Source organism: Chamaea fasciata, unplaced genomic scaffold (assembly GCF_029207755.1).
Source record: "Chamaea fasciata isolate MVZ Bird 193981 ecotype frontalis unplaced genomic scaffold, bChaFas1.0.hap1 SCAF_4, whole genome shotgun sequence".
Taxonomy (NCBI): Eukaryota; Metazoa; Chordata; class Aves; order Passeriformes; family Sylviidae; genus Chamaea; species Chamaea fasciata.
Window position 1 is genome coordinate 74,967,018 of NW_027094089.1, and position 15,847 is coordinate 74,982,864.

At 43.1% G+C, this 15,847-nt stretch overlaps 1 protein-coding gene across 3 annotated transcripts in view; it reads right to left on the minus strand.

Annotated features, from left to right (window-relative positions):
* PLS3 (plastin 3) overlaps positions 1-15,847 on the minus strand; it is a 51,408-nt gene that overhangs the window by 3,618 nt on the left and 31,943 nt on the right. For all 3 annotated transcript variants that reach the window (XM_066182063.1, XM_066182065.1, XM_066182064.1), the window contains exons 3-13: positions 10,508-10,671; positions 7,999-8,128; positions 7,421-7,553; positions 6,048-6,129; positions 5,207-5,372; positions 3,591-3,733; positions 2,129-2,224; positions 1,437-1,632; positions 713-791; positions 436-550; positions 184-317 (exon numbers count right to left, since the gene is read on the minus strand). In XM_066182063.1, coding sequence (XP_066038160.1) covers positions 184-317; positions 436-550; positions 713-791; positions 1,437-1,632; positions 2,129-2,224; positions 3,591-3,733; positions 5,207-5,372; positions 6,048-6,129; positions 7,421-7,553; positions 7,999-8,128; positions 10,508-10,671 — 1,438 coding nt within the window. The remainder of the gene's footprint in view (positions 1-183; positions 318-435; positions 551-712; positions 792-1,436; positions 1,633-2,128; positions 2,225-3,590; positions 3,734-5,206; positions 5,373-6,047; positions 6,130-7,420; positions 7,554-7,998; positions 8,129-10,507; positions 10,672-15,847) is intronic.

Below are 15,847 nucleotides of genomic sequence, written 5' to 3' on the forward strand. Positions count from 1 at the left end.
CAGAGGTGCCTGCTCCAGCCTCTCATGTGCAGCTCTGTCACAGTTTTGTCCAGGTTTGTCTCAGACACAGGTTTTACAATCATTCTGGGTGACCTGTTCCAGGTGCTGCAACACTCTCATGGAAGAAGCTTCCCAAATTCTGTACTCCATTCACAAGTTTCACATGTTTGAAAAGGGTCCTACCTTCTCATCAACTGCCAAACCAAGGCCAGTGTCAGCGTTGGGTTTCCATCATTCAGATCTTGCCCTCCAATGCCAACCAACGAGAATTTAGCTGGATGCTTTCCCAAGTCTACAGCATAGTTACAGTTTTCCAGCTACACAGGACAAGAGTTTAAACAGAAAAATCACTCACAGACACACTCACTTGACTGGAAGCCTTGAACAGGAAATTTAGTGACCATGGCTTCCCTTAAAGTCTTTTGACATGTTTACCTTTTTCATATTTGCTCCAAGTTTAGGGTACGGAGGCTTGTTAACCTTATTCCAGTCAACAGGAACTTTGATCTTTTCATATAACTGCAGTATTACCAGTGCATCTTGGAGATCACTAAAGTGGAAAACACGGATTAAGTCTAATGTTTCGAGATTTGAGTGCCCTCTGACTTTGTCACATCATGAATAATTACTGTTCTTTACAGGTTTTTGCAATTTCAACAACAACCCTAAAAAGAAAAAGAAAATCTGGGTCTCCCAAGAGCCTAAAGCTTACCCATAGAGGTGATTTACGTGGGGGCTCACACCAAGGGAATTCATCCAGTTGCGGAAGGTTCGTTCCTCGCGCGTTTCTCCTACATGACAGAAAACAGGTTCACTGCAAATTCTGCAAGTTCAAAGTTGAGCAGGGATTTCCACCTTGCAAGGCGGGGAGCCTCAAGCAGCAGAGCTCACCAGGAGGTTTTAAGCAGAGAAAGAGTATTTTTTCCTACTATAATTTTTTTTCAGAGGAACAGGGCGACCCTGCTATCTAATCTTGGATATAATTTTGATTTCCTCAGACCTCAGAAGAGCCTTTTGCACTTTCTGCAAGAAAAAGGAGCAGGAAGGTCTTTCACATAGGTATTAGCTAACTGCTGTCACAGCCAGTCCCAGGTTTGTCAACAATTAGCTCTCCCGTGAACATCTCACTGCAATTCTGAGGTTTTCCTGCCCATCACAGGAAATGGCAAAACCAAATTCCCTGGCATGGTGATTGACGGGCTGCTGGCAGTGAGCCTACAGGTTCAGGCTCCACAACAGGGTCAGAGCAGCTGAACAGGCTGCCAAGTGCCCTCCTCATCTGCCCCAAATGAGTAAACAACGACTGCAGCACTGAAGCCTCAAATCATAGGTGTTACTCCAATGGAGATACCTGTGCAGGGCACAGCCTCCAGTGACACAGCTGTTTACTTTAGATTGTCCCCTTCTGCTAATTTTGTGACTGATACGGCCCTCACCTTCCAAAAGGGTCCAGTCGATGTCCTGGTTTTCAGGCTTGGTAAGTGCTGGGTACTTGTTGAACAGGTTGGCAACAAAGGCCAGGTTCAGCTTGGGGTTGCCACTGACGACGTCAGCCGGTGTGACGAACTGCCGGCAGCCGAGCCTATCTGCCTGCTGCAGCATGTACTCTGCCCTCCGCAAGTCATCCTTCTCCTGCCAAGGATGCAATGCACAAGAGCTGTCAGGGGACAGACTGGGGCTGCAAAGCAGAGGGAAAGCTCCTGGCCACTACGTGGAGCAATGTCACAAGTCCATGTTTGGCATCCGTCACTAACCCAGTGAAGGGTCACACACCAGTCTCTGCGGCTGTGCCATTGTCATGGCTTGTCTTGCTATTTTTCTTATCCTCTTTCCAAGCTCACATGCTGTAAAATTTTAACGCTTTTGGAATTTGGTGGTTCAAAAGAAGTCAATACATTCCCGAATGGAGCAAGCGCACTAAGGATTTCTCAATCATCTCTGTTAATTGGAGGGTAGTGACCAGGCTGGCAGCAAGTACTCATATAAGTACACACCTGAGGTGTGCACATGGCCACTGACACTGTACACGCTCTAGAAAATAAGATACCAGGTTACCCTGATGATGAATGATAGGGTACAGGTAGTTCATAATTCTACAGGATGAGGACACAACAGCCTGAATACTTACATTGAAACCAGACATGTTAATATCAATCTGAGGCTCTCCTTCTTTCTGCCCTTTGGGTGCAATTTGATTGAGGAGGTGGAAATAGGCTCTGGAATCCTGAAATGAGTGAAAAAGAAAATTCAGCTCTCCTGCACAGCAGTGAATACACCATAACAATTCATTTCAAGCTCATTTTTAACAAGTCACCGTGCATAATTGGCTTATGTACCTTTACTGAATTGCCAAAATCTGTAAGCTTAAAAGAGAGCACAATGGTAGAAATCCAGGCAGCAGGAAAGGAAACAAAGGGAAAAGGTTAGAAATATTTACGATGACAATCATGCAGTTTGACTGTTTTAAAGCTGCCTTTACTACAAGCTCTGGTGTCACAGCCACCTCTGCAGTGGCTGGAGGAGGCAATGACCCCATGCTGCTCACACTCACGGCCCCCAGAGGTTCCAAGGCAGCCTTAACCTCTAAACAAGGCAGCCATTCCTACGGCCACAGCAATGATGAAAATGGCTCAGTGAAGACAAATTCCAAGCAAAAAGCTGATTGTAAGCTGTCTGAATGTTTGCTTCTGTGCATGCACATTAGCTAGAACAGCTTAGAGGAGAAAGGCCAGGGATGGTCACAAACCAGGAGGAGCCAACAGCTGTAGTGATTATTGATCCTTTTAGTCCTCGACACTAAGGAAGACCTCAGCATAGCATGGCAGCCGAGGGGAGGCATCAGAGAAGCCAACAGCTACCACCAAAACTGTGAGTAATTCTGATGTTGGAAAAAAGAGTGACCATGCACACATGCACACAACACGCCAGATCTATGCTCCCCATAAACCTCAATTACATATATATATTTTTCTATCTCAGTCTCTTTTCTCCTCCTTGAAACTGCTGGCCATGTGAATAAGCTCCACAAAACTGCTGAGACCAGTGTCCAGATGACCCACACTGATCTAGAGTCACCATCCTCCATTTCTCACCAGTGCCCCCATTCACATGTGAAAAGCAGCTTTAAGAGTCCCCACTCCCATTCCTACTAAATCCAGTGTACAGAAAAAGAGGTCTTGTTTCCCTTCCTCTTTCCAGCCCACGACATTTTAGATGAAATGCCATCACCTGCCAAGAGTATGTGGAAGTCTCACTCTCCGGTGAAGCATTTTCCCCCACTATCTTTGCCAAAATATGGATTAAGGACATTTGAAAACATATAAGTGACACCAGTTTCAGAGTTGATTAAAACAACAGCAGCACAGGACGAAACAGACAGTTCAACACGGGGCTCATCTTCATGGCAAGAGAGAACAGCACTGCAGGACCTCAGATATAATATCCAAAACCCCCCTAGTGAGACCACTTAGTAAATTAGAGTCAAGAAAGGTCCGGTCTGAGTAAAAAAGGCCTCATTTACACAAGCAAACACATCCCTGTCCAGCTCCCAGTCTTTTCCCAGGCATAGCAAATCAAGAGAGCTTTGTTACCTTGATATCTGAGCTGAAGTTACTGATTTTGTGCCAGCCTGCGTTTTCCAGGTGGAAGTTGGCCCATCTTAGGAGCAGCTCTTCTGGGGATAGCTTCATAAGGTCCTCCAGATTTTCACCGTCACGAAGTAAGGCAGCCAGTGCTACAAGAAAAACGTTCACGAGGGAAGAGTCAAACCTGCACGCCTGAATTCAAGCTGCAGCAAGATTGCAGGGTGTGGATGCTGAATGTGAGAAATCAGGCAGCAGCAGCAGAATGTCTGTGGGAAACTAAGTCACGCAGATTTCTTATACTGGCCTGAGATACTGTGGCCTGAGAAACTGGAAGGAGGAATTTAAACAGTCCTTGGAGAAAGTAAAACAATCCTTGCAGGTGTTTTTGTCTCCCTGTTGTTTACTTGCAAGAAATGATTGAGGGGTGTTGTTCCTAACTGTCTAACGATAGTGATGTGTCGGTTTGCTGCCCAAGGAAGTTTTACTCCATCAGAACTGTCTACAAAAGAAGATTTCAAAGAGTAAAGATCGTTCCCACTTGCTAACAAGCCTGAGAGTCTGTGTGTCGTTTTCTACTGCCATTCCTAATCAGAGCAACATTGGGGGGGGGTACAGTACCAACTAATGATTATATCAAAATATTCCAGGTACTAGCAGAGTTTTCCTGAGTTGGTTGTTACACATAGAGGAGTATAAAAGATCTAAAGAAAATACGTGCAAGAAAGTATTTTCCCTTTCCTTGTATAACAAAATTCTTTGGACTTCATGTGCAGTCTTTTAAGCTGATGACAGGAAGCTAAAAGTAAATGCAGTTCTATGTCAATGAAAAATGCTTCCAAGCAGCTCCATAAGGACAGTTAAAAAAATCCAGAGGAGCCAAGAAAAGCACCCTTTCAGCTGGCCAGTGCTTCCTTTGCCATGAATTTTCAATCTAAGCCAAACAATGTCAACACTTCATGATGGGGAAGCTTAAATAAAAGACACTGAAGGTTCCTCCATCCATCTGGATGTTCCAATAGCACATGCAGGAATATCAGAGCTCTTCAGATGATTTGAAAAGTTTATATTTTGGAGGCTATCATGCAGGACCGAGTGAGCACAGGGAGAGATGTGCAGCTCTCACCACCAAGAACAAAGCAAAATCTTGAGCTGCACCACTGACAGTAGCAAGGAGGATTTTAGAATCAAATAACTACCACAGAGATGAAGCCCCCCTTTTAATTTTTTTTTGAAAAAGATATGCAGTTGTCTTTAATCCTAAAAGGATCCAAGCAGCTTTTGCCACATCCTGACACCATTAGGAACCTGCAGCTGGAGCAGCCATGGGCATCACCAAGCAATGTGCTCACTCACTGCCAGGCTCAAGCTAAGCTGCATCTTGACTTGCTGGTGTTCAGCCAGCTCTCCAAGGCTGATACACATCACCAGGATGGCACAACCCTCCTGCATGAACCTGCTGCACAGCTACAAACAGGCCAGAGAACACTCAGCTTGGCACGTGCCCTGATGATTCTTCTTCCAGCAGAGAGGGGGGAGGGAAGAGGCAGTAGCAGGGCTGGGGCTGACAGCACAAACAATGCTGTGTTCACACTTTAGAAGTAACCACTCAGGATTTGATTTACCTTCATTTCTGCTGAGCTCGATGTCAGCGAACAAGCCGATCTTAATGATCTGCCAGAGGAGCCCAAGGACCAGGTGGGGCTTCCCTTCCCTCAAGTCCTCTGCACCAATATTGACAACATGACAGCCGATGGCAGATGCAGAATTCAAGGCCAGGTTCAGGTTCTCCTGCAAACAGCAAAGCCCAGTCAGACACGGTCCAGGGAGATGCTGCTTTCCCTTTCATCCAGTACCAGCAGAGTGGAGGTTTCCCCTTTGTCCTTGCTCCAACAGCAACAGCTCAGAGGAAACCCTCTCAGCCACTCTCCAGCTGAAGTTTTAAGGGAGCTGTGGTAGCAGCAGCTGAATCAATAAGAACTGAACTAGGCACCAGGGTTTAATTTCAGCCTCTGGTATTCAGTTTCAGCCTCTGAGTTAGTTGCATCTAGTGGCATCAACAAGAATAAGGATAGAGAAGTGCTAATTTACACACACACACACACAGAAAGAGAGAGAGAGAGGCATCCTCACAAAAACAACCTGCCCCAGTATGAAATGATTCATAGCCAAAACCAATAACCACATTGTTTAAAAGACAGTGGTGTACATAATCACCACAGCAATATCACGTGTGAACAAGATTTCAGCCACTTTACCTATTTTGTCATTAATTCAGCATTTTTGAACCATGCCCACAGAACTGTCAATTATGCATGGTACAAAACTGCATTTAATAATTAAACAGAAGCTATGAAATTTGCTCCTTTCCAGCATTCCACAATAATGCCTCGAGCCACCATGCTACATTCATTAATTCCATCTTAATATGAATTTCAGAAAATAAAATACAGAAATGCTTTATACCTGAATTATGAATGGTGTGAGTTTCTTCTTATTAATTGCTCGTTCATCAATTGTGTCAGGAACAGAAAGATTGATCATTTTGCTGTTAGGAGGAAAACCAGTGATATTTGAACAACACTTAGTATTTAATCCAAACAAAACTCAATGCACTGTGACAATATTCACCACAGCACTTCCTTTAGCCTGCTTGTTTTTGTGTAGTTTAAAAAAAAAAATCAAGATCGCATAAATCAGAAGTTAATATTTACATTATCAAGAATGTATTTGTAACTAATAGCTAAGCCTGAAACTTTAAACATGTTCCCAGCCACTACTGATCTCAACTGCTCAAGCAAAAAGAGCACATGAATTATTCACTGTGCAGTCCATGAACTAGTGAAGACTCATTGCTCTGCTGACATCCACTGCACATTCTAGTAAGACAACAAACTTCCTTCTATTGTAAAGGTTTACTACTGCTGGCAAGAAAACCTGCCCCAAAAAAGAACAAACACTTGGAGGGCTCAGTGGGAAGCATGTGAGCACAATGAATTTTTAATCAACACAAAATATGGCAAATTTAAACTTTATATTATGAACTACTTCCTACTCAGTTGAGTCTTTGCCTAAAGCCATGAATTACTTAAAACTTGGGAAATAAACTAAAAATATGCATCACCAGCTAAAATTAAATAATTAAGGAAATTAAAGAGAACAGGTAACTCATTTAAACTTACATTGTGTATTGATACAGTTATTGAAATTCCAGCTTGATCCAGTTCTCAACTATATTATTTCACTTACAATAAAACAAATGAACCTAACCCATAGAGCCAACAAAAAACTCATACACAGAAGGTTGCTGGTATTTAGCAGCCCTGGATGCCTTCTGTTCTCAGCATGTAACAGAATAAGTCACCTAATTTACATAGTGCAGTTATTAAAAAGAACAAGAAGATTCCCAGAAAATCCATTTTTGAGTTAATGTATAATAAGGTCACTAACATTCCCACAGAGGACACTGTCTGCCTAAACATCCAAGAGATTGGGCTATGTATCACATGTGCCCCTTCCCAAGCCCTGCACCAGGCTGTTTGCACCAGGACAACTGCTCCCACACAAAGCACCTTCTGCCCCCTCAGCAAACTCAGTCTCAAGCCCAAACAAAAGCACTGGATGAAAACATCAGCTGGCACCAAAGCTGAGGCATCACATAATGGCAATCAAAGCCTGAGAGACTGAGGCTCTTTTTTCATACGTGCAAAACGTTATGCACTCACACCAGTCACAAAACCAGTCTGGAATACGATGAAAATTCTCCTAACTACAGTTTTGCACAGATATTTTGCCAATTTTTTTTCTTCTTTTTTAATTCAGGAGCTATCATGACTTACCATAGCACAATCCCATCTCCCACAGCATTGAACAGGTCATCTGTATTTGGGTTCATTGGAATAACATGCCTACAGTCGAGATCACTTTCCAGGGCTTTGTTTATCCAGTTTACAAAGGCATATTTCTCTTCCTCTAAGATAACCAATTGTAAATTTAATACAGGTTATTTTCATAACAAAGATTTTCCCAGAAGAAGCAGATTACAACAGCCCAGGGAAATAACAGCCCCACTATCATTACCACACATTTTATTAGTCACACAAAGTTCAAAGAAAGAAGACTCACTTACAACTAGCAGAATATTCCCATTATTTACTTGTTACTTAACAACTTTACCATACTCAAGTGTGACACAAGGACTTCCTCAGCAAGCACAGTTAACAAAGCAAATAAGAACACATTTAACTTATACACTATTAAATTTGCAGCATATAAACTCTGTCCTGCTTTCACCCTGATGTGACATCACTCAGCTCTCAGAGAACTAGAGCACAGCACATGGCATGGTGGTAGAAATGGGCTGGTTTAAGCACGGGACCTCCAAAAGCACAAGAGAAAAGTGGGAAGCAGTGGGTACCTGAGTAGGAGTGCTGGGTGCCCTCGCTGGAGAGTTCTGAGGTGCCCCCGATGGCACAGATTCCTTCCTTCCTGTTAATGGCTCTTCGGAACGTTTTAGCGATATCGCTGCTTTTCACCTCTTGGAAAATCTACAATTTAAAGTGCTCTGTTAGACAAGAAAAATTCATCTTCATAAAGCAAAAAGGACCACAGAAGGAACTATTTTTTCTCAGCTTTAAAGCAAACTTCACAGTAAAATCAGCAAATGTGAAGGGCCCAGCAAGGGTGTGGTGGTATTAAATCTGACACGGATAGTGGGCAGAGTCACCCCACTGCCTCAAACACACACTGCAAGTGCCTATTGAAACAGAAACATTAGGCATGAAGTACCTTGCTTATATTTACCTTTACAAGTAGATTTCAAGAGACCACAAGAAAAAAAACATGAAACCTTCGCAGTCTGAGCACAGGTAACACATGCAGCAGGTCCTGCAGGGCCAAACTTTAGAAAGCTGTGGTGCAATTTTAACCTTTCTGCATAAGCCAGATGCTCGTGAGACTGTGACTTTAGTTCACACAAAAGACTTTGTCCACAACGCAAGAAACAATTCTCTTTGAGCATATAAGACTCAAATCTGCAATGAAGTGTAACAATGAGTGCTCCAAGTAAAGATTCCCCCTTCCTCAACAGCAGTTTTCAGAAAACTGGCAAAACACCCTCTTGATGGAGGGCAGAAGAGATGCTTTAGCACAGAAAGACTGCACATGCCATTTGCACAGGTTGGATGCTACTGTTAGTGGCCCCAAGGCCCTACAGAACTGTGCAGCTATTAGCAAAAAAGATTCAGTGGCTGGAAAGTCTACTGTAACTCCCTCAAAACTGAACTAAATTAGTTTCAACCAAGCTGAAAACACAAATGAAATGTGTACAGGTTCTCTAAACACCTGTTCTGTAAACACCTCTAAACACCACCCAGAAAAAGACAATGAAACAGCGCTGTAAAAGAAGTACAACATGCTTCTGCTAAAAGGAGAGGACACCAGGCTGCAGAGGTGTCACCACAGGGCCAGGCTACCTTACCTTCCCCATCTCTTAAACACAAGGAAGGTGGCAAGTGAAGATGATGATACAGTGCTGTTCAATCATCTCCTGATGGCATGCAGAGGTTGATCAGGTAAAGCTGACTGAAGATCTGATAGCCCAAAAATTGGGAGATTTTTGGTTGGTTGGCTTTAACCAGAGGGATTTTAGATCCATTAATTTTAAAATTTTCTGGGTTAACTAGTGGTATTGCATATCTTCTTGAGAATATGTGCTCTCAAGCTGAGATACCTCTAAGTCACTTGGTCCCAAAGTAAAGTCAGTTCATGGCTTTCTTTGTACCATAAGCTCCAGCAAAAATGCTCAGAGCAGGAGTTCAGTTTGTGAAAATCCTGCAGCTAAGCATGGCTGCTAATGTACACCTCAGCTGCCCTAAGATATTTTGCCTTTACTCAATCATTGGTACCTTTCAAATGTGACAGAAGAGATTTATTTCTTCCTTCCTAGTGCAAAGTTAAGAGTTAGGGGTCAGCTCAAACCAGCAGCTGAAACATGCACCCAGCATGCAAGTGCTTACAAACTGCAAACTCCAACTTACTAGTTGACTCCGAACTCAAAAAGTTCAGAGGGTCTGAAAACAATTAAGGAACAGAAAGTAAAGATAAATTTAGAGATATCAAGAAAACTAATTGACATGAAAAGAGATTCCTCAATGTACTGCACATACTTTAATTACTCCTTCAGCATTCGGCCATCAGAGCATCAACAGGATGAAGAACGTACATCGAACCATTATCTCAGAAGTCTTGTGCTTTTGTAAAAACAAATGAATTTTCAAATTCTGGCCTATTTCTACTAAAAACGACTGATCCTCCAACTTGTCCTATCACCTTACTCCTGTTCTTCCCTTTCAAGGCAAGAGATTTGAATTTTTCTACATCAGCATCTAATGCAAATCCAAGCATGTCTTGAAACGTTCTTTCAGCTCTTCAGCAAATACTTGTAGTCCCATTAAACAGAGAAAGGAAACTATACTGATACATGGAGAAAACAAGCATTCATCTTTGTGTCTGGAAAAACTGAATAGCTTCCAGTAAATACTGTAAGCTCAGATCATTGCAAGTCTTTTTTTCCAGTTGTCACCTCATGTGGACACAGTATTTTGGCCTCCAATTAAACTATCATAAAGGAAAACCACATGGATTCTTTTCGGTTGTTTTTGTTTTGAATAAAAACCAACCAATATTCCTCCTCTGTCCAAATCTAAAGGCTGTCAGTAAGAGCACAGAAGACTGATCATACACAGATACCTGTACAAAGAACTGATTTTTACATGGCTAGCCCTCAGAAGTGATCAGTTTGTCAGAAGAAAGTTAGGATTAGGGTAAGTGGCTGAGAAATGAGGTTCAACCTCTTCTATGGTCTTCCTTAGCTTTGTCTAAAAGGGTCCCACCCAGGCTGCTGGCAATTCAGAAATATCACTTACATAGACAAACTCTTCAAAACTGATCTTCCCATCTTTATTCTTGTCGCCATCGATCATGAGCTTCTGGATGATCTCTCTCACTTTGTACCCAGGGAGAGGCAGGCTGGCCTCCTTGAACAGCTCATGCAACTCGTAGTCACAGATGAACCCATTGCTGTTGAGGTCTGAGGAAGAGAAGAGGCAGCAGAAGGTTTTAGATATGTGCCTGTACCTGACACAACTGACCCCCAACAGAGGGGCAAAAAAGTAACTCCCTCATATCTAAGAGCTTTATGGAGAGCAACCTGCACAGTGGGGACCTGCTGAATCCATCCAGGGCATGGGCACACAGCAGGATGGCCACACCAAAAATATCAAGGAGTATATTGTCCAAAGGACACCTGTAGGAACCAAAGGCACACAGTACATCCTCAGAGAACGTCCCAGCACAAGTCATGGGAACCCTCCAGCTCTGGGCAGCAGCAGCTTTGAAGCAGGACTGACCACAAGGACTCTGGGCACATGTGACAAGTCTGGCGTTAAGATTTCACAACAGAACATCTGCATTTTCATAAACAATCTCCAGAATGTCTCTTTTTCACATCTAAATACCACAGCCCCTTGCATGTTAAAAATAGATGGTAATGAAATACAGCACCTCTTTCTTTCTGAACTAAAAGCACCAAGTCAGCTCTGCAGTTTCATTTTTACCATGTTGTCAGTTACGTTCTCCATTTAACACTGACAGCAAATTGCAACCAGATATTTTTTTGCTGCCCAAGAATGCTCTGCAAGGACATTTGATTTCACAGCCTATCACCAAGCCACAGCAGCACCTTATGTTTAGTGAGACAGTGTCACCTACCAGACTGAGGAAGAAAATAAGAATCTAGTGTGATACTGGAGCTTTGCACATAACAGATCCCCAACCTCTTTGGGGACATCATCACATCTATTGACCACACATGGCAAATCCAGCAACCCCAGACTTTCTTCAGGCAAGTGAGGCTTTCCTGCCACTATGGACAGGCAGGGGCTGGGCGCCTCCTTCCCCAGGCTAACCAGGACGAGCAGAGTGCTGCTCACAGCAGAGCCGGCACCCAGCTTTCAGCAGAGTTGAGTCCACAAGGAGACAGAGCATTTGAAGCAGTTGTACAGCTCGGATTCACACCTCAAGACATAAGCATGGCCCTCCAGCCCCATCTTTGGAGAGGAAGGTATTCAGGGCATGTTGTGCTGTTACTGGCTCAGTAATAGCATGCTAAAATCCCTTTGCTGCAGGCAAGTGCAACAGACAGCCCAGGGAAATTAATTTTGTGCCTGAAGACCTGTACCAGCACCAGAATTTGGTTTTCTTCAAGAGGGAATCTCACCACAGCCACTGGGGTTAGTATTTCTGCTTAAAAGGACATACTTTGAAGAATAAAGAAAACAATCAGGATAGCTCAAAGATCCAGGGTAATTTTTTTAAACCAAATTGTAGAGGTCAATTTACTTTTAATGAGGATTCTGTGGTTTTTAAGTTTTGTTTCAGAGCAATGTTCCAGCAAGCAGTATGTTTGCACCACCACTCCAACCATCCTCATTTTCCAAATCCATATGGGAATATGGGATTTTAAAATTGTTTTTATCAGTTAGCAAGAAAGTGAAACTTTGCTCAGTGGCAAGTATGCGAAGTAACCAGAGCAAACCTGTACTCCCTCCTACACCCCAATCTCTGTGTCTCAGACTAAGAAAGAGCATCAGTTCCAGTGGATTAATAAATACATTAAACTACTTCATGAAAAGTCAGTGTTTACAATAGTACTGGGGAAATAAAGTGGTTTGGGGCAATGATTAATGATACCAGTATGCTGATGTCTGGCCCTTAATTTTAGAATTTTATTCTGAAATAATACAAGCTTATAAAGGAAAGATTTATTAACAGTCCAGCCTGAGATGTCATGAGCAAACTATTTCCCCTCTAGATAAATCACAGCTTCTTCTATTACAGTATTTTTATAACTGAATCTGACTTTACAATATGCCTCTTTTCCCCTCCTTACAGACAGTGAGGAAAATAAGTCAAGAAGGGATTTCCTAATCTCCAAGGCCCATGAACCTAAAACAAAACTTTGCTTTCACCTTCAGCCTGCATCCAATTCCCTTGCTTTTGCCCATGCCTGACTGAACCAAGCAAAATCCCTCAGCACGCTGCCAAATTAAACAGGTAAATCCAAAACCATCTGTTCATCACTTCTTCCTATCAATCCACCACCTATGTTATACATCTACTCAAATGTTAGAGTAGATGTAATAGCAGGCAAAGAACAGAGAAAATTAAGACTTCAAAATATTGTATCCTTGACAGGATCCAGTTTTGATTTAGATTTGGTAAAGGTTTTCCTCTTGATGTGTCTCGGTTAAGCATTCAAAAGTGTTTCTGATTCAGGCTTGTATGTGCTATGTCTGAGCCTATTCAGATGTGCAAGGGATAAAACCTTATATGGTATTTCATGAGGCAGAAGCCTCTTCGGTGAGACATCAGGAAATTGAGCTGCAGAGTCTGTAACTCCAGTAAGGGATACATGGATAAAAGGATGCTGAAACCTATTTAAAGCTTTGTTCTACAGATGAAGCCCTGCAGGGCAGGTATGAGGAATTTACTCCAAGCTGGGTCAACATCTGCCCAGTTTGATGATTTCATTCACTCCTGCAATCAGCATCTTCCCAGTCCTCCAGGTGTGCTTAGGTCAAAGAAGATTTACCTTAGTTCACTAAAAAAAAAATAGGAGCTCTGCCACACAAAGAGCCATCTGAAATGCACACTCACACAGGAGAATGGCACAAAAAAAGACTTTGCCCATCAGGAAAGGTTGCATTGGGCTCAGATAGACAGGTTAAAATCAAGTGTAAGGACACACCTTAACTCACTCAAAACCTTTGATTCTCAGGACTTGGGACCTAAGCTCTTGACTTGGGACCAGCTCTTAACAATATCCCAAACACTCACTTGTAAGAGTTACACTTCCATAGCATTCTGGCAAAAAAAAATTAATCACCTATTTACTTCACAGAGTAAAAGGGCATCTATGTGCCAGACACTTGGGAGTGGGAATTACAAGTAAATCAGGTCTGTTTAACTCTAAGACCACACACCAAGTTACTGGTTTTGCATTGAAGATGCTCTCATTTCAAGTTTTAGCTTCTTGGCCACAGAAGAGCAGATTTGAGTGCTAAAGCCTGCTGGTTTTACCATGAAGTGGTGCTGGCCTGAGGTTCTGGCTTGGTAGCAGAGTCAAGTAGTGATTGACTATGAGATGGAAAATGGACCTGTTCTTAACGTGTCAACAAGACATGACAAATAGGCCTGAGACCCCTATCCCACAGGGCAGCTGCTTCCCCTCCTGCTGTCTCTGTTCCCCTTCTGGCATCAGATGTACAAAGAAGCAGCATTAAAAAAAAAAAAAAAAAAAAAAAAAAAAAAAGGCAAAAAACTCCACCTCTGCAGTACCAGCCAGTTCCAAAACTTCCAGCATCATTACAGGCTCATCATATGGTGCCTTGCTGGATGTCCTGCAACAGGCCCTGACTTCAGACAGAACTCTAACAACATCTGAGATGGTACTCAGAAGCTGAAGAGGCTGTCAAAATAGAAGCTATCCCAAATGAATTCGGCGGCCTGCCCAGAATTACTAATGGAAGAAAGCAAAATTGTTTTAACAGACAAGCTTACAGCCTGGATTCATTATAGTCTGCCTGATGGAAAGGAAACTACAGCACATCTGAAGTTTCCTATTTCTACTGAAAGATGCATGCACACCAGCATGCTAAACCTGGGAAAGGTCACAGCAGCCACGCATGGCGCCGGTCTCTGCCATACGCAGGTGGCGCAGCAAGGCCGCAATGAATCCCAAAAGCTGCTTCAAGCTCTGGCTCAGCTTCCTCCTGAGGACAAGTACTTAAAATAGCTTAAATAACAGGATGCAAGAGGGGAAAGTAACCCACACGTTTCCTTTTAAGGACATATGCTCAGCAGGACACACTAGCAGGATCACAGATCCCTATTTGCCCTAAGCCAATGTTTTGGAGCGTTGTTTTACCACCTTGCAGTGCTGAACAAAGTGTTCAGCTGAGTTATGATTTTTGAGTGCTTCATGTTTCCAGAAAAGATGCTTATCTCTGCTTATCTTAGAAGGAGGGAGATTGAAGACAAATAAACTGAGGAAGTTTGCGGATTTTGCTCTGCCATGCCTCCCCTCTGAAGTGCCCCTGTTCGGTCAAGTACACACAAACAGGCACCTGTTCCACAGAATAACTTCAGAGATCCAACCAGATCTGGAGCAACCTGCTCTTCTCCCACTAACCTGTGGGTCACTCAAAGCCTAGACAGTTCCAATGTCCTACTAATTACTGTTTTCAAACATTACAAAGCTTTTTTCCCCCCACTGCTCTTTACCACTTGGATCAGTTCCAAGACAACTGCTTGTAGGATGGTGGGAGCTGCTTGTCTGTGCTAGAGCTGGCTTTAGTGCTAACCTCAAACAGTGGTTTCTCACCTGTGGATTGTTTTAATAACCAGTAACATGTCCATGGGACTCATGCCTTTTGCTGGCTCTCAGAGAACAGCACATCAGCTGCATGGGAGAGAGAAAATACCTTCAAGTGGCATGGAAGGCAAGTGGTGACAGAGCACATAGTAGCACACCTCACTACCTTCCAGCACCCCCAGATGTCTCAATCCAGTCCAGCTGCAGACAAAAAAGCTGCACACACCTTTAAAGCCCCATCAACCTACCCATTCAGAGCAGCAACTTGCCCCCAAGGAGGTCTCCAGAAAGCCAAACCAGCTGTGCATTGGTGCAGGGCACAACTTGGTAAGCAGAAATCACCCCATGAAACGTTTCCTCCTCCCTGCATCTCCTTCATGACATCCTAGAAGCCAACCAACCAGCTGAGTTTTGCTATAACCATGATTGTCAGCTGCATTCCAAACCTTCCAGATAGCTGGGAGATGAAAAACAGGCTTCGTTTTACATAGCAGTCTTAGTCCAACTTCTGTTCACATTCACTGAAGATCCTATTAGAAGTTCACAAAGAAAGCCAGTCACCCAGCCAGTGACCAGTTCTATATCCCAGGGCAAACACAGCTCCTTTAGGCAAGAATGAAGGGAATGAGAGCATTAAAGACACTCCTGACAGGTGTGTCCCACATGCTTGCAGGCTCCACCATGCCTAAAGCACACAAAACAAGGCAGTTGAAAAGACCTAGCAGATCCTATCTCATTTGTGGGTATGTCCAGGATAATTAGCACATTTCTCATTAATATTTAAGTTCTGACACTGCCTTTATAATTTAAAACCAAACAGGGACCCACATCC